Consider the following 20,193-nt stretch of genomic DNA (forward strand, 5'->3'; position numbering starts at 1 on the left):
ATTAAAAATAACATATTGAATTCACGATTATTAAACTTCCAGTCTCTATATTAATTCGAACAGTAAGCGTGTTATTATATTCCGTCTACAATACTGTTTTGTGTATTAATAATCACTTATTTCGGCTAATCGATTTCAGTAAAATAATTCGAGTACTAATAGTAAAAATAGCGTACACACTCCATTACTAGTATATATTATAGTGAGATTAATATATTGTATTATATCGACTATCAATACATTTTTCCCATCGATTATAATTATAATCGATATCGCTAAGCTAAGGAAAAAGCGAGTTTAGGGAAGGAGGTAGAGGGAAAAACTTAGGGATTAGGTTTGATGGACAGTTAGGATTCTAATGATAGATAGTAATGTCTCGGACGTTTCTTAAAAGTTATTAGAGAGGGTGCATTTAAATGTATTAGGAGATAAATAACTTAATTTGTACACTGTAACGTTATTATTAGTTTGAACAATTGAATTCAAAAAGCTATTTCTCAATGTTATTTTTTCCACAAAATTGATGTCATCATTAAATAATGATTTCAAAACATTTTTTTTTAAATTCCTTCATTAAAATTTCTTAACCAGCAAACGTCGCAAACATGACATAGGAATCTGCTACGCAAGTGAAAATGCGTGGCGCGTGCCTCTTTCATATAAAAAAATTGACTAATTTACAAAAAATAAATGTTACAATAAATTAAATTACCAGATGGACTTTGTGCCTTATTCAATTAATCAATTAAATTGTGTAAAATACCCACATTCCTTTTACACAATTATTAAAAATATTTTGCAAATAGACAATTTTCAGTATGTGCTATCTATCCACATACCTTAAAAAATACCATTTTTAATTGAAGAGTAAAGTTCAATTGTCTATGGTCTAGGACAGTGGTTGGCGAAGCGACTATTTGTAAAGAAGATTGCGGTTTTTCGATCATAACCTCCAATTTCATCTCATCTCAATAAACCTTATATGCAAACTTATGAGTTAATGAGATAATGCGTTAATGAGATACCGAACCACATGTCCGCACATTCCGCATTTATGACGTGTTGAATATATATATATATATATATATATATATATATATATATATATATATATATATATATATATATATATATATATATATATATATATATATATATATATATATATATATATATATATATATATATATATATATAAATTCAGAAGCAACATAGGGGATAAAAATTTACAATCGTGTATTAAATTAATAACAAATAAAATAATAATAATTTAATAATAAATAAAAGCTGGATAAAGTTAAGCTTTCAAATGCGATGTGTGGACATCGTTCTAATAAAAACATATCATGAACTGGAATTGGAATGCAGAAGAGAAGTCATCCAGCTGTATGATGCTATGACGTATCAATATATTGATACTACGTATCAATATATGAATAGCTACGTATCTCGGCTGTCCAAATTTAAAACACAGTAAATGACATTTTTTGTAGTACGTTTTTTTTTGCATTTTCGGACTAAGTAGAGTCTACTTAGTCTATAAATGCAAAAAAAAACGTACTCCAAAAAAAATGTCCCTTACTGTGTTTTAAATTTGGACAGCCGATCTGTTGCGTATGTTTTCTGTTTTATGTGTTTACTTACTTATTACTTATTTCTTGGCACTTATTTTTACTTTATTGCTCTTCTTAACTGGTTTTTCTTTTCTTTTTTTATTGTTATTTTTACTTTAGCTCTAAATTAATTCTGCCTATAAATCTTCTTAACTTTTGCTATATTTTATTCTTGCTATTTACTTTTAACTCATTTACCATTTGTGAAATTGTGTTATTGGAATGTTACAATTACCTGTTTTATTTGTCATTCATTATTGTAAATGTATTTATGTTAATGTTCTGTTAAATTTCTAAATAAATAAAAAAATACCCCGACTTCCATATTCTTCTTCATCCATGTTTGAGATGTCAAAAAAATGACAATAATTATCGCTGTAGCAGTCATCGGACTGATGATGTCAACAGAGACAAATGTTAATGTTGGTTTGCCAAAAATCTCAATCTCCTTACATTATTTTTTGACATCTCATCAAAGATGAAGAAGAATATGGAAGTCTGGGCATTTACGAGACTGACGACCGTCATAGGCTGGTTTAAGTGATCACTTTACATAAGTGTAACATTCACCAATTCTACCCATTATTGACAACCACACTACTCAAATTCTTGGAAGCTCTATATACAATATATGAACCAATTTAGAAACCTTGTTCTTGAATCACTAGAACCTCCCTAGAGACATCTATTGGTGAGATGTAAAGAAGCTTTTTACTAAGCAGAAACTCTTATATTAGTATGTGGGGTCCGAATCCTGGATTATAAATCACACACATGAGAAACGCCAGAAAATACCATTTTCATTTATTATTTTTATTATTATTAGCTCAATCTCTTTAACCTTTTCACCGATTGCTTTGAAATATCGACACAACTTGATAGGCAGAAGAGAGATACACCTATGTGATAAACATCTCACCTAAACAGGTATTCAGCTCGACAAATAATGATTAATGATTAATGATTAATGTACCTACTATTAATATCTGCGTCAGTAGACATGACGCGTTTTTTTGCGGTGTCGGTGAATAATTATTTATTATCTATGTATGTAACCACGTTAGATTGACGGGAACATGTAGGACTAATATTTATGTACAACATTTTGAGTGTGTCCAAATACTTGTTCACAAATCTGGATTATCTCCAATTATAGGAGTATTTTTCATATTATTTTTTAAATTCTCATCAAAGATGAAGAAGAATACGACGGTCGTCAGCCCCGTAAATGCCCAGACTTCCATATTCTTCTTCATCTTTGATGAGATGTCAAAAAATAATATGAATATTTATGTATTTAGAATGGCTAGGTGTTATGTCTGGTCAGTACTTCTATATGGGGTTGAATCGTGAATCTTCGAGAATGATGAATCGATTAGAGGCATTCGGAATGTAGATGCATCGTAAATACTACGCATTCCGTGGACCGATATGGTCAGCAACGCAAATGTGCTCCAAAGAGCAAGAGCAGGGAGACAGTTGCTGACTGATATCAAGGTCTGGAAGGTGTCCTATCTGGGGCATGTGCTGAGAGGAGACAAGTACGAACTATTGCACCTAATAGAGGGTCGACGAGGTGTGGGCAGAAGGCAGATCTCCTAGTTTTGGAATACACGAGATTAGACGGGGATCAGGACCGAGACGCTGTTTAGAGCTGCCCAAGACAAGGACAATTAACTCAAGTGATAGTCGACGTCAGGGGGACCTTACATAACCTGACACACACAGAAAAAGAAGAAGAAGAAGAGAAGTCTAACATTCTGGCTACTGCTCTATGAAAATATTATTTAAACAGAAATATGTTATTTAGATTGATTTTGTCCGCCTCCGTAGTGTAATGGTCAGCACGCTCGGCTACCGTTCTGGAGGTCTCGGGTTCGATTCCCAGGGGGGGGGGTCAAATAAATATAAGTGATTTTTTTTCACTGTAATATTTATTCAATATTACCCTGGACTGGTACCTGAAGCGGAGGGCTGATCACCTTTCCTTCATGTGTAAGCGATCAAGATAACACTGCGTTCATATGAAGCAGTGCCCTATGCACCATTGGGGTGCGGATAAGGGTTTTATTATTATTTTATCATGCGAACGCACGTGTTTCGTTTTATTCAAGTATCTAAAGTTTAAACCTTAATATCTCCCTTAGTTCTAAACAGAATGTTACCGATAGTTTTGTGATTTTTCATATCATCGTGATATTTATCCATTACTCTCAAGTAATAGTAGACGTCTGGGGGATCTGACATAACCCTAACATAAGAAGAAGAGAATCTAACATTCTAAACTACTGCTCTTTGTACATGTTATTTAAATAGAAATATGTTATTCAGATTCATATATTCCGGGGTCTTCATTGATCACATTTTTTATAGAATCGTTTAGCGAGTATTTTTGAAGTAGGTACTCGACAAAATGTAGTCTTACATTAAGCTCACTCCTTTCAAGAACGTCATAAATCAAAAAACTTGATTTTTCAGGAGAACGTTTTTAAAGTTTAAAAATATAATACAATCTATTAAAAATAAATATCAAGCCATTTATTGAACTTTTTACTGTGCAACAGATCTTTTTTGGTAAAACCTGAAGGTTTTTTCTCCATTTGAAATTTTTTAAGTATATTTATAAAAAAATAATCATACAATACATTTTCTTCAAAATGCAAAAACAACACTTTCTGCCCTGTAGTGGGTAAATATTATGTTAAAAATATGCCGCTTTTGCTGAGATACAGTATATTTTCAGGACATTCCGAAAACATGCACAACTGAAAATTGACGATTTTTGATTTATGACGTTCTTGAAAGGAGTGAGCGATTAGTGAAGAAATATGATAATGCTCATCAATGCGTAATGTTTTAATAATGGGTACACGATTTTTCAAAAGTTATCCGTCATTTATGTCAATGAAAAAAAAACGGTACATATATTAAGATAATACTTAGTACAAATAAAAAGTGTATTCGTAAGTTCCTACCTGCATACACGAAGATCAGGAAAATTATGTATATTAACAAAAATGTTAATTCACAACATTTTGAGTGTGCCCAAATACTTGTTCACAAATCTGGTTTTCTTCACATGGGAGTTATTTTTACATTTTTGACATCTCAACATAGATGAAGAAGAATATGGAAGACTTCCATGATGATCCGATTACGATCTTGCATACTTACAAATAAAAGGAACTCTGCTAAATAAAATAAAAACTAACTAACTAACTAACTAACCATCACGCCGCTTCCCCGCGGGGATAGGCAGAGAGAATAGAACGCCACACCACTCTGTCTTTGCAAGCATTCTTCGCCTCTTCTACGTTCATGCATCTCCTCATACATACCCGCCGATTGTTACGACTCCTAACCTGACCACTTTCAATTATTTGGCATACTCGGTCTTCCTCTGCTTCTTTTCCCACTAACATTCGCCTCATAAATTTGTTTTACCATTCTTTCGTCACTCATTCGTTCCACATGTCCAAACCATCTCAACACACCTTTCTTTATTTTATCGATAATGCTAAATAAAAGCTTTCCCAATCCAACCATAGATAGTTCTAGTGAACTCACATGTACAGCGTCATGAGATTAATAATATATGTAGGAGTTTCAAGAATTTGAGTAGTGTGGTTGTCAATCATTGGTAGAATGGTGAATGTTACAGTATATAAAGTGATCACTTAACCATCGATCAAAATATCCAAACTTCCATATTCTTCTTCGTGATGTATGAGTTCACGAAGGCCATCAATGGTTGGTTCGAGAAAGCTTCTATTATTTTGCCTTTTAATATATTATTGCGTAGGACGCAGCAAATCTTGGTCACAACTGTCGTCAAGAAAAGGCGATTCAGTTGGCTTGGCCATGTACTCCGCATGCCTACCGAGAGCCTTAATCCAGCTTGCCTCTTTTACAAGGCATCAGGTTCGCGCCGCCCAGGACGACCACTGCTGACAATTCGTCGGCAGTTCTCGTCAGAACTTCGGGACGCGGATCTGACTTGGGAGGATGCAAGGGAGCTGGCAGCCGACAGAAAAGCCTGGAGACAGTTTGTGGACTCCATATGCTCCACCTAGGGAGCGGATATGGTTAATAATATATAATAATATATTATTAGATTAAAACCAATATTTTTAGCTTTTCCACTTTATTTTTATTTGACCAGCGACCGGGTTTCGTCGTTACCGACATCATCAGACTGATGTCGGTAATGACGAAACCCGGTCGATGGTCAAATTAAAATAAAGTGTAAAAGCTAAAAATATTGGTTTTAATCTAATAATATATTAAAATTCAATTCCATCACGAAGTGTCTAAAGTGAATAAATAAAAAAAAGCCTTTTATTTAGATGTATGAAAGATCCTAACTGGATAATTTTTCATACCGGGAGATGCCCGAAAACACGATTATCAATTTTTATACAGCTCATAATTTGACAAGTTATTTTATTCACGGATTTGGACCCACCAAAAAATTATGCGGAATTGGTTAGCGATTTTCAGATCACCCTGTTTGTATTCGTGCGTACAGACTATAACATAAACGGACGCAGTAAAAAGTGTGAATTCACGATGAGATTGTGATCTGAAGAAATTGTTTTGTATGCACCAAATCGTGTGTAAATAAATACTTTTTTAGGCGTTCGTTTAATGAAGTTTTTATAGGAGAGAGTTCAGGTACAAAGGAAAGGTTTTTACGCTTCGAAAGTTATGCGAACTCTTATCAGATTCTAATAATGAAATCTGTATTTTGTAACAGATGTAAGAGTACATAAGTACATTAATATATTTACAACATTTTGAGTGTGTCCAAATACTTGTTCACAAAATCTGGATTATCTCCAATTACAGGAGTTATTTTCATATTATTTTTTGACATCTCATCAAAGATGAAGAAGAATAGGAATTTCCAAGAATTTGAGTAGTGTGGTTGTCAATAATGGGTAAAATTGGTGAATGTTACACGTGTGCAAAGTAATCACTTAAACCGACCTATGACGGTCGTCAGCCCCGTAAATGCCCAGACTTCCATATTGTTCTTCATCTTTGATGAGACGTTAAAAAATAATATGAAAATAACTCATGTAATTGGAGATATTCCAGATTTTGTGAACAAGTATTTGGACACACTCAAAATGTTGTAAATAATTATCTGGTCAAATTATAAACTTAAATAGTAAAAATAAAAATTATATTTTCTGGCGTTTCTCATGCGTGTGATTATAATCCAGAATTCGGACCTCACATACTAATAAAAGAGTTTCTGCTTTGTTAAAAGCTTCTTTAAATCTCACCAATAGACGTCTCTAGTGAAGTTCTATATTAGTTCCGTGCGAGAAAGTGATACATGGCTATATTTCGTACTAAGAGTCATAATTGATACTCACGGTTCCGTTTGTTGTAATGCCTGTTCATGCAGTTTATGTACATGACGTTGGGGTAGGTGTTTCCTCCCTTGGCGCAGACCTGCCCTCCGTAGTGTAGCGTGGACCGGAACCTCTGGCACAGGCCGGAAGTACCGGAAGTGTCCCGGTCGATGTATATGATGCCGTCCTGACGCCCATTGCGGGAGTCCTGGTGCGATATCCCCTCACCGAGGAGTCCTGCTGACAGAAAATATGCCAAGATTAATTAATTTACCTGGACCGGGAAGAAAGGAATTAAAATTCCGCTAAAACAACGTTCTCCTTGGTAATTCGTTAAGAGGATACAACGCAAATACATAGTTCAATCATCGGCCAACCACCAGACAGATCACATATCGCTCACTCCTTTCAAGAACGTCATAAATAAAAAAAAATTATTTTTCAATAGAACGTTTTTAAAGTTTAAAAATATAATACAATGTATTAAAAATTAATATCAAGCCATTTATTGAACTTTTTACTGTGCAACAGATCTTTTAAGGTAAAACATGAAGATTTTTCTCCATTTGAAAAATTTTAAGTACATTTAAAAAAATAATTCAACAATATCTTTGCTTCAAAATGTAAAAACAACACATTCTGCCCTGTAGCGGGTAAATATTAAGTTAAAAATATGCCTCCTTTGCTGGGATATAGTACATTTTCTGGGCATTACGAAAATATGCACAACTGAGAGTTGACGATTTTTTATTTATGACATTCTTGAAAGGAGTGAGCGATATCTTTTTAAACCCGATTTCTTAAAAAATTAAATTAAATTGGATTTTTTTTGGTTTTTTAGAATTATATTTTTATATATGTTTTTTTAACTCCATACCTTTCAACAACTCTTTTCTTTTCAAAACCATATAATTATTTCAAATAAAAACTTATTTTTTCGATGCAAAAACGATGTTTTATGAAAAAAATCATTTACGTAAAATGTTACCTGGGTTTAGAAAAAATAAAGTTGTGACTTATCGAATACTGGGCCTTAATGAAACTTTTGCTTACGGAAATTATATTATCCGAAGGAAAACGCATGTGTGCGGGCAGCCTTACAATTATATTAAAACTAAAGACAGGTTAGGACCTAAATTGACTGAGTTTCGCCTACTAATAACCGGTTTCGTCGCTCTGGCGACTTCATTAGATTGGCAGGATTTTCATAATCGATAAATTATTTATGAGCCGAGAAATATATGTTAATTGAATCACCAATATAATGAATAATAGTTTTAGTATAATTATCTCGTTTTAATAAAATATACACGATTAGATAATATGTTTGCTATGCAAAAATGATAGTTATTATGTCCTATGGTATGGTTATGGTCTGCGAATGAACGCAAACAAGTAAGGCTTAGTTGCAAACTTGGCTATATTGCGAATTTCAAAATTATTCGCAAAACTTTGGTGTGTTCAAATTGAGCAAAATACAAAAATTTGGCCAAAATATAAGTTTAAAAAAATATATCAAAATGATATTTTTAGGTGTCTACTAGTATGTAAAAGAATTCGGGAATAACTTACATACATTTAATGAAGGTTTCTGCTGTAAAAAACTTACTTATTTCAACTACAGATGTCGCCAAAGAAGAAGCGCATGAAATGTGATTTAAATTAAGGCGGAGATATTTTTTAATAGCTCGCAACTGAATTTTCTATAAACCCAGGTAGTATTTAACGCAATATAATTTTTTGCTTAAAATACCGTTTTCGTATTGAAAAAATAATTTTTTCTTCGACAAAAATTGATGGTTCGGAAAAGAAAAGAGTTATTGAAAGGTTAGAAGTTAAAAAAAATGATAAAAAAATTAATCGTGAAATTCCAACATGTATTCTAATAAAAAATGTGTGGACGGCAGGTGCGGTTTCTCGAGCAGCCATTGTGTATTTGAGAGTACACCTTTAAAGCGTAAATATAACTAATAATTAATTATATTAATATAACTAAAATTTGAGAAGCGTGATTGTCAATTTCATTAATTGATTCGGCAGTCACTTTGTGGTAAAATCTATCCATTTTTAATTAATGTTTCACTTAGTAAATACCACTATTTATTAAAATCTACTGTGACACGTGTTTTATTTATTTATTCATTTTATTTTATTTATTCGGGAATTGTACAGCTTACATCTAAAAAAAATGATATAAAACAATAGTTACATTAACAATAATAAACATTACATTACATTGACAAAAAATAGTTACGTTAAAAAAAAAGCCAATTAAAGAATTCCACATTTATGTTATAAAACTATTAAAAAACATTCAAAGATTAAACAAAAAACAAAAAACAACAAAAAAAGGGTATTATATAAAATAAAAGTACGCATACGGTTTTTGAAAATGATGCGGAATGCATCGAAACACGTGTCACAGTAGATTTTAAGAAATAGTGGCATTTACTAAGTAAAACATGAATTAAAAATGATTGTCAATTGTTAAAATGGTGAATATCACAAGTGTATAAAGTGATTTTTTGTTCTTTAATAACAGCGTTGGCAATTTGAACAAAATATATAACGTGTTGTATACATAGGCTAGTTTAAGTATACATGTTGTATACTTAAACTAGGCTATGACGGGTCGTAAGTCAAATGTAAATGCCAGACTTCCCCATATTATTCGTCCAAGTTCATATATCATTTTAAAAATCCTGATATAAATGACTAATAAGTAAAATCCAGAATTATTTAACGAAAAAATTGTGGAAACCGGTCCATATTTCGTGAATTTTCGATCGTAGCTCTGTTTGAAACCAAGCCCCAAAAGTTTATCAATTTAATCCGTAAAAAAACGTAAATAGCACACGTATGATAAAACACGTAATGGCTACATTTGAGTAGTTACATGCCCATATATTTTTTTAGCAATTATGAGGTATATGGTAGGTATACGTTAATTTATCTAACCATTTCGGTATTCAGACAGCTGACTTTTATCGTTGATTACTCATTGCAAAATGTTTTCATATATGGATAGAAATTGTATCGGCTTGCTGTGAAATTAATATAATACAAAGCTTGGATGGTCGTAGAAGGTTGTTTTTTTTCAATCAAGTACCTATCGATTTTTTTACTGTAGGCAGTAAATCTTAATATTTTTTAACAACATTTTAAGTGTGTCCAAATACTTATTAACAAATGGTCAAATTATAAGCTGAAATAAAAATTATACTTTGAAGGATTCAATAGTCGTGTAATCGTCAAGCACATATACAGTACAGGCCAATATAAATTACATCAATATAACACCATTTTTGAGTGTGGCCAAATACTTATTCACCTAATGGTCAGCACGCTTGGCTACCGTTCTGGAGGTCCCGGGTTCGATTCCCAGGAGGGAGTCAAATAAATATAAGTGATTTTTTTTTCACTCTAATATTAATTCAATATTACCCTGGACTGGTACCTGAAGCGGAGGGCTGATCACCTTTCTTTCATATGTTAACGATCAAGATCATCTTCTTCATCTATGTTGAGATGTCAAAAAAAATTGAAAAATAACTCCTGTAATTGGAGATAATCCAGATTTGTGAACAAGTATTTGGACACACTTAAAATGTTGTTAATATTGATCTTTGATTACACGAGGGTAAGTCCTGCGCTTCTTTTACCAGTCCAGGGTGACATTAAATAAATAGGACAGTGAAAAACACATTATTTTTTGACCCCCCTGAGTATCGAGCTAGGGACTTCCAACAAAGTAGCTAAACGCGCCTACCGTATAAGTCTATTTAAAAATCATCTTTGTTGAGATATAAATAAAAACACCTTCAATTAAAATCAAAACACCTTGTATTAAACCAGCCTATGACGGTCGTAAGCCACGTAAATGCCGAGACTTATTCTTCTTCATCTATGTTGAGATGTCGAAAAATAATATTGATATTTTTCAATCAGGCATCGATTTTTTTATTGTAGGCAATAAATATTTTTATTTTATTAACGAATACAAGGTTGCACACCGATACACAGTTAAACCTCGCTAATTCGTCATATCGGACTGCTCCAATTTCGAGCTGTAAGGAAATCGAATCGATTTTTCCACGAAGAAATTATGCAAGTCGGATTCATTCGATTTAGACCGATTAAAAATTATACTACAGTAAAACCTCGATATAACGGACTACTAGGGGGAGGGGGTGTCCGTTAAAATCGAAAATCCGTTATTTTAGAATGGGTTTAAAATTTACAACATTTTGAGTGTGTCCAAATAATTGTTCACAAAATCTGGATTATCTCTAATTACATCTCACCAATAAATGTCTCTAGTTAAGTTCTAGTGATTTAATAAAAATGTTTCAAAATTGGTGCATATATATAGAACTTCCAAGAATTTGAGTAGTGTGGTTGTCAATAATGGGTAGAATAGGTGAATGTTAAAGTGATCACTTAAACCAGCCTATGACGGTCGTCAGCCCCGTAAATGCCCAGACTTCCATATTCTTCTTCATCTTTGATGAGATGTCAAAAAATAATATGGTTTTAAAATTTATAAATATTTTTTGTGGAAAATATAAACACCTCATAATTTTATTTATTGCTTCGACATTCACTTTGTGGTAAGACATGATGAAAATGTAAGAGGAAAACACTTTTTTTTTATCACTTGAGTTTATTTTATTATAACGACTAGTTTCGGAAGCTATGCTTCCATACTCAGGTATATATTTAGACCCAAAGTATAAAGTTAATATTTAAATCTGAAGATGGAGGCATAGCTTCCGAAACTAGTCGTTATAATAAAATTAACTCAAGTGGTAAAAAAAGTGTTTTCCTTTTACAATTTATCATAAACACTCACTAGTTTATCCTTCCAACACAGAATAAAATAAAAATGTTCTTTGCTAAAAGAAACAATATCCACTTATAGATCTATAAACCTTGAAAAATAACTCATATAATTGGAGATAATCCAGATTTGTGAACAAGTATTTGGACACACTCAAAATATTGTTAAAAAAATCATATTGTTTTAACACAGGATTGGTCACGTTTTGTCGCAACTTTAATTAAGATTTCGATAGAATACAGTGAACAGAACTGATTTGATATTATTTTTCCATCTCACCAATAGATGTCTCTAGTGAAGTTCTATTGATTCAAGAACAAGGTTTCTAAATTGGTTCATATATACAGAACTTCCAAGAATTTGAGTAGTGTGGTTGTCAATAATGGGTAGAATTGGTGAATGTTACACGTGTGCAAAGTGATCACTTAAACCAGCCTATGACGGTCGTCAGCCCCGTAAATGCCCAGACTTCCATATTCTTCTTTATCTTTGATGAGATGTCAAAAATAATATGAAAATAACTCCTGTAATTGGAGATAATCCAGATTTTGTGAACAAGTATTTGGACACACTCAAAATGTTGTAAAGAACTGATTTGCATTAACGGGTTTTCCGTGCAATATTTAAAATGTAACTTTTTGGTACAATTATTATAGCTAATGTAATATAAATTATACTGCGTAGTCAACTTTTCTCTGTAATTCCAGTCCAGGTGTACCAGGAATGTATAAATGGTACCATGTGTTTTGAGATAAATGTATATCAAAACGAGATAAAGTGCTTCTCTTTAATTTTACTGGAAAATTGCGAGAGATAATGTACACACGTAATGATTCATTTAGTTGATTAATATCAAGAAAAAACTATCGATAACGAAACTCAATACATATAACGTTTATTTGACTATTTAATAAAATAAAAATGTAATAATTTAATAAAATATACTGTGCAAATTTCACAACAAGAGTTGATCTCACATACACACACTCAAGTGTTTGTATTGTAAACTGAACTTTTTTTACAAGATTTCAAATCAACACAGTGCTAAAAAATTAAAAAAAAAGAATATTAATTAATAATTTATGGAAACGTACAAGATTCAAAACACATTAAACAAAACACATACAATTTTTGGTCAGAAAAACTTAGATTTTTATGAAATAAAGTTATACAATTTAGTAAAAGTTGTCATATTATTTTTTGGTATTCTGAATAAATTTTACAAGGTAACCTATGCATAATATTTTTATTTATATTTAATTATATTTTTACATAGTTATCGCGCAGAACGTATTTACCGTGTAAATATAGGATTCAGTGCAAGTCGGAAAAAAATAGTGTATGGATTTGTGTGATAATAATAATAAATTTGGATAATTTCTATAGCGTTATTTTCGTAAAATACTACATCAAGGGGGCTCAAAAGCGGCTCAATGGTGTATAAATATAACCATTATATAAATTATTTAATTAATTTGGGTATAATTATAAAATTAAAGATATATTAAATGTAAATAAGACCTCCACCGACAAGACACATAAAGTGGGTTTCTGCTTAAAAAAACATGTTAATTATGTTTATAAATGTGTAAATATATGTATATATGTATTTATATTTATCAAATAAATTTAAAAAAAATCTATGTTGAGATGCCAATTTTTTTTATATCGTGTCTTTTTATAAAAAAACATCTTAAAATAATAATGATAATTGGTTACATATATAAAAATGGGCATGGAAAAAAGATTCATAAAAATTCGTATTTTTCTACGTAAATAAATAATCCCAGATATAACACTCTCTATATCATTCATCGTTCACTTTGTGTAATTTCACTTTAGAATAAAATGTAATACCTACCACTTTAAAACATTTCAAAGTGGAATGATAAAGAGATTGTTATATTACCATACCACAAAGTTAACTATGATTTTAATCTAAAAAATAAATCATAAGATATATTTACCTATAACTATAAACACGCACGCACTTTTGTACATTTTTCGTTTTAAAATAAATAAGTAATCACAAAAGCACGCACCACTAATCACGAACGAAAACAGTGTGTATTTTGAAAGAGTCAAACCCGCGAATCAGCAGTGTCGATCGCGCTGCGAAATCGGACTTCGCGAGCTGTCAAAAGACGGTCGGCACATCCGTATTTTGGCGGGAGCGCGCGGCCCGTCTTGTCTATGGTCGCGTCCGCGCGGGAATCGCTTCTGGCGGAGGCTCGCGCTGCAACTGGCGCCGCTGCAGCCATGGCGGGCGCGGATGCACCGCCGGTAGGTCGTGGCGGCCGTGACGACACGCGCGCGCGCCGGTGGATTGCCGCCGACTGCCCGCGCGCCGCGGCCCGCGCCACGGATGGCCGAATCTCTCGACAAATGACCCGCCAAAATTATCGGCCAAGTACCCACCTATCTGCCTACCTAGGTACGTAGGTACTTGCTAATTAACAGCTAATATTTAAAAAAATGGTTTCAATTATACGAAGGTACTTACCTGCGTACCTACATGCGTAAACCGTAAATATTAAAAAAAATAATGCTTTCAATTATACGATGGTACCTAACTACTTACCTATATACTTACATTAACATAGATAATATATTTTTAAATGCTTTCAATTATACGAAGGTATCTATCTACCTATATACCAACATACCTACTTGCATTAACAAAGACATTTTAAAAAATGCCTTCAATTATACAAACCAGTCTACATACTTATTTTTCCCGTTTTTGATATATAATATGAGAAATCCTTAATTGTTTTATCTTATAACAAGGTTATTTTAGAAAATAACCTTGTTATTATTATTACTACATATGTTAACCGCTGTTTTTCACTCTAATATTTATTCAATATTACCCTGGACTGGTACCTGAAGCGGAGGGCTGATCACCTTTCCTTCATGTGTTAAGGATCAGTATAACACTGCGTTTATTTGATGCAGTGCCATATGCACCAACGGATGCTGATGAGGGTTTGAAACTTCATCTAATATTTAGTACAATTATGATAATGTTGCAGAAAGTGCGAGTTATACATACCAATTAAACATAGCGACATTATGTATTATGTATAAGTATGATAATACTATATGTTGTAATATGGATAGTGAATGATTGAAAATAAGGTGTGATTTATTAGTTTTTTCAGATACAGACGCGGCTATATGATATGATATGTTTTTTATGGCTTTACGATATGATGTGATTTAATTTTAATTAAAAAAACAGTCAATAACACTATCACGTAATGTGACTCGTCATCAGTCTGTCAATGTTCTGTCATGTATAAATTGCGTAAATACTAAAAACAAACTAAAATTAAACTTAGACGCGGGACATCCAGCATGGAGTTACAACTGCCCAGTATACAAAAGGAAACTGGAAATGGAAAAGAATAAAGTAACATTTTTTTGAAAAGTAATAAACTAAACCAAATAATTTATTTAAATATACAAAGTCTAATTGCACACCACGAAGAAATTCAAGTACTAATTGAACAAAACGAACCGAGAATTGTAATGTTAAGTGAAACTCATGTAACAGCCGAAATTGAAGATAGTGAAATTAGTTTTCAAGGTTATACATCAATACGATGTGATTCAGATAGTAGACATACAGGAGGAGTAATAATTATAATAAAAAATAACATTTCCTATGAAATTATCAATAGAACTCAACTGGAAAAAAACTACTGGATCTTAGCAATTAGGATAAATGAAGGATACAAAAAAGGGGTATACGGAATAGTGTATCGCTCTCCGAATGCAAGTACCAAAGATTTTCTGACATTTATTGAGAACTGGTGCAGTGAAAATTTAAATGATAATGAGCATAACATTATTACGGGAGACTTCAATATAAATATGTTAAATTTAAAAGACACATATACTAAAAAACTAAAAGCAATTATCCAAGCGAATGGTATGAAACAATTAGTAAAAACTGAAACTAGAATAACAGACAAATCGAGAACTTTAATTGATCTAGTAATATCCAACACATGCAATATTGAAGTGAAAGTGAAAGATGAACCAAAAATTACCGATCACAATATTATCCACATATCGGATAATCTAAAAAACACCAGGTACTCAAAAAAGTTAATCAATGAAATGCAATACAGAAATCTAAAAAAGTATGACATTGAAACATTAACAAACCTTATTGGTAATATAGATAAAATCAATCTCATGGAATATAATGAAAAAGCAGAAGCACTTGTAAATTGTATCACGGAAGCAATCAATATTATGATTCCGATTCAGTCGGTAAAAATACAAGGAACAAATAAATGGTATAACAGAGAACTACAATCACTTCAATATGATAGAGATAGAGCATATAAAATAGCAAAAATTACAAGAACAACACAAGATTGGGTGACTTTTAAAATGATAAGAAACAAGTACTCTAAATTATTAAAAAACAGCAAAAATGAGTATTTTAAAAGAAAATTACAAGACGAAAAAGGAAATCCCAAAAAAATGTGGCAAACAATCAAAAGACTAATACACAGTAAAGAGGAGGTGAGGAAAAACACGGTTGAATTCCCGAAAGAAATAAAAGGAAATACACAAACATGCTTTAATAAATACTTTATAGAAAGCATCAAAGATATAAACAAAAGTATTCCACTAATTAATGAAACAACAGTAAAAAATATTCAGGATATAAAAAATAAAATGGTATTTAAAGAAATTGATATGACACACCTTAAGCTAGTACTAAAAAATACAATATCAAAATCAAGTCCGGATGGATTAACAATTAAAATAATAAGAGACATATTACCGAAAATTGGAAAGCATCTACTTAACATAATAAACGAATCGTTACTAAAAGGGAAATTCCCAAACACATGGAAAACATCGATGGTAATCCCTATACCAAAAGTGGTGAATACAAAAAAGTGTGAAGAATTTAGGCCAATTAACATGTTACCGAAATATGAACAAATTTTGGAAATAGTAATAAAAATACAATTGATTGAATATTTAGAAAAAAATAAATTACTTTGTCAGGAACAATCAGGTTTTAGAAACAACAACTCGTGTGAATCTGCAATTAATATTGTCATTGATACTTGGAAAAGGGAAATGGATAAAAATAAGTATGTTTTAGCTGTGTTTTTGGACTTCAAAAGGGCGTTTGAAACAATAGATCGAAAAAAATTACTACAAAAACTTGAAATAATAGGACTCTCAAATGAGGCCCTCAATTTATTCAAAGAATATCTTCAAGGAAGAAAACAAGTAACTAAAATAGAAAACAAAATATCTGAACCTTTGGAGAATAATTTAGGAGTTCCCCAAGGATCAGTTCTAGGACCAATTTTATTTATAATATATATAAACGACATCACTAATATAATAAAACACTGCAAACTACAATTATTTGCCGATGATACATTAATATATATAGCGGGAGAAAATTATACAGAGACCATACAAAAATTAAACGAGGACTTAAACAGAATATCCGAGTGGCTCAAAATTAATAAACTTAAGCTTAATGTTGGGAAAACAAAATACATGGAGTTAGGAAGAAGAAAGCCAAACCCAAGGATGAATATATATATTGATAATGAAACCATAGAAAAGGTTGATGAAATGAAATATTTGGGCATAATACTAGATTCAAAATTGACATTAAATGCAAATTTTGAACACGTTAATAAAAAAATATCAAAAAAAATATTTTTCCTTAGTAGATTAAGAAATAAATTAAATAAAGATACTGCAGAACTAATTTACAAAACAATCATTCTTCCACATATAGATTACTGCTCAACAGTGTTATTTTTAGCAAACGAAGGAAATCTAAATAAACTAGAAATTGCACAAAATAGGGCGATGAGAATAGTTCTTGGGAAGAATAAATATAGCAATGTAAAAGGAATGAGAGATGAACTAAAATGGTTATCTGTAAGAAGAAGACTTAAATTTAATATGTTGATATTTGTACATAAATTTTTTCACGATAAGTTGCCAAAATATTTTAAGGATAAAGTTGTCTTAAACAAAAATTGTCATGAATATGCTACTAGACAAAAGGATAAAATAAGACTACCATTATTGAAAAGAGCTGAGTCGCAAAATTGCTTGATGTATAAGGGTTTAAAAATGTATGATGAGATGCCTGAATGTATGAAGAATGAAAAGTGTCTGAAAGAATTTAAAAATAAATGTCTAAGTTACTGTAAGGAAATGTAAATATATAAAGATGATGTAAATGTATATAATAGTTTATATTAGTTTTAATATAAGCTAACTTAAGAAATAAATAAAAAAAAAAAAAAAAAATTATCGTAATTTTTAGTAAATGTACATATGTGTAGCATAAATGTAACTAATTTAGAAAGTAGACGTTTATTTCTACATCTTATATTGGTCAGGAATAGAAAAAATATAACAAATCAGGGGTGGGGAATCTGCGGCCTCTTGCGGAGATGTCAAAAAATAAAATAAAATATATATTTGACATGTAAATACGTATTTTTCAAAGATCATTTTATATTGCGTTTTTACTTTTAACATTGAATTAATTTACTTTTCATTTATGAAGGGGTGTCAAGGTTTTTTTATTGCGCCCTTATGTTAAATCAAATAAACGAATTTGACCATTACAAATGAAAAGGTTCCCACCCTTTTTTAATCCAAACTGACGTTTCTTGAACGAATCCACCAAAAACCAACTGAAGTTTCTTGAATGAATTAAGTTCCAGTATTTTTATTATTTGCATGGAAAAAATAAGTTTTTCTTCGTAATATGGTTTTAAAAGAAAAGATTATTTTTAAATATTTTTTATTATTATTGTTGAAATGTCGTTACAACATAACGAATTAGGTAGGGTTTAATAGTTCAGAAGCCCACGAGATTTAGTATGTAATAATACAAGTACCAGTCGCCCAACTTCAAACTTGAGCAAGCCTCTAGAAACAGGATCGTGTAGAATTTCAAGTGCAATACGCCCTAACAGAGAGACCATGGCTGTGACAAAGGAACGCACTCGTAACGAACTACACAAGAGTTGAAATGCGAGCGAGAGAGCCCTTACGGCTTCCTTGCTACCAATCGAGACAGGAAAGCTCTTCGCACTGTGTGAAAGCTCTACATATTGTCTGAAAGCTCTCCATTTTGTGTGAAGGCTCACGCTTTCACGGACCGGAAAATGCGTACACAGTGTTGTGACAACACGTAACACCTTGTCTCGCTAAAGAGGAGTAGATATGTATTTTTTTATAGCTCAAAAAAATCTCATTTTTTAAGGCTTCACTTGTTCATGAGTGATTTTGGTTCTAACAAACAAAATACATATAAATTTAGTTATTGTTATTAATATGTATTTTTTATTTAAGTTTTACTTAGTAAATACCACTATTTCTTAAAATCTACTGTGACACGTGTTTCGATTAATTTTTCTGAATTCACTAACCATTTAATAGATAATGATCACAAATTTAACCACAATAACGTAGAAATCCTAAAAAATAATTAATACGAAACGCCATACACTGCAACATTTTGAAACAATAGAAATTCATAAAAATATAAATAATAATAAACTCATAATTAACAATATGACAATGACTAAAGCCTGCCCCCTATGGTCTATGTTCCCACTGATAAGAAATTAAAACTAAAATGAAATAAATAAATAAAAATAAGAATGTCTGCCAAATGAATTAATGAAAATATGTATTTTGTTTGTTAGAGTCAAAATCACTCGCAAACGAATAGAGACTAAAAAAAGAGGATATTTTGAGATATCTTAAAATGAATAATGTCCGTCTCCGTAGTGCAATGGTCAGCACGCTCGGCTACCGATCTGGAGGTCCCGGGTTCGATTGCCAGGGGAGGTCAAATAAATATAAGTGATTTTTTCACTCTAATATTTATTCAATATTACCCTGGACTGGTACCTGAAGCGGAGGGCTGATCACCTTTCCTTCATGCGTCAACGATCAAGATAACACTGCGTTTATATGATGCAGTGCCCTATGCACCATCGGGATGCGGTTAAGGGTTTGAAGAGAAGAGAATGAAGAAGAAAAATGAACTTTAAATCGTATTTCTTATTACATGATAATTATATTTTTAAAAAACTAAGTAACTAACCATCATGGCGCTTCTCCGCAGGGTAGACAGAAGGAATAAAACGCCACACTAATCTGTCTTTACAAACAATCTTTGTATCTTCCACATTCATGCATCTCCTCTTACATTCACACCGAATTTTCCGACCCCCGACCTGACCGCTTTCGAGTATTTGAAATGCTTGATTATGCCAAATTTTCCTCAGTCTTTATCTGCTTCTGTTAACAACCACATTCGCCTCTTAAATTTGTTTTACTGTCATTT

The 20,193-nt window shown here is 31.8% G+C and overlaps 2 protein-coding genes across 4 annotated transcripts in view; both read right to left on the reverse strand.

The window, feature by feature from the left end:
- The window catches only part of LOC148306336 (serine protease inhibitor dipetalogastin-like), a 75,310-nt gene extending 61,152 nt beyond the window's left edge, over positions 1 to 14,158 (reverse strand). The window contains exons 1-2 of one of the 3 annotated variants that reach the window (XM_088265281.1): positions 13,784 to 14,154; positions 6,998 to 7,213 (exon numbers count right to left, since the gene is read on the reverse strand). In XM_088265281.1, the coding sequence (XP_088121407.1) occupies positions 6,998 to 7,213; positions 13,784 to 13,817 (250 nt within the window). In that variant the 5' untranslated portion in view covers positions 13,818 to 14,154. Of the gene's footprint in view, positions 1 to 6,997; positions 7,217 to 13,783 lie in introns of all 3 variants that reach the window. The other 2 variants (XM_088265280.1, XM_088265282.1) reach the window with 2 other exon arrangements.
- Positions 1 to 20,193, reverse strand: part of LOC148306327 (transmembrane protein 120 homolog) — a 369,069-nt gene that overhangs the window by 286,805 nt on the left and 62,071 nt on the right. The window lies entirely within an intron of this gene.

Source organism: Brachycentrus maculatus, unplaced genomic scaffold (assembly GCF_059751285.1).
Source record: "Brachycentrus maculatus isolate JH-2025_06_01 unplaced genomic scaffold, ASM5975128v1 h1tg000244l, whole genome shotgun sequence".
Taxonomy (NCBI): Eukaryota; Metazoa; Arthropoda; class Insecta; order Trichoptera; family Brachycentridae; genus Brachycentrus; species Brachycentrus maculatus.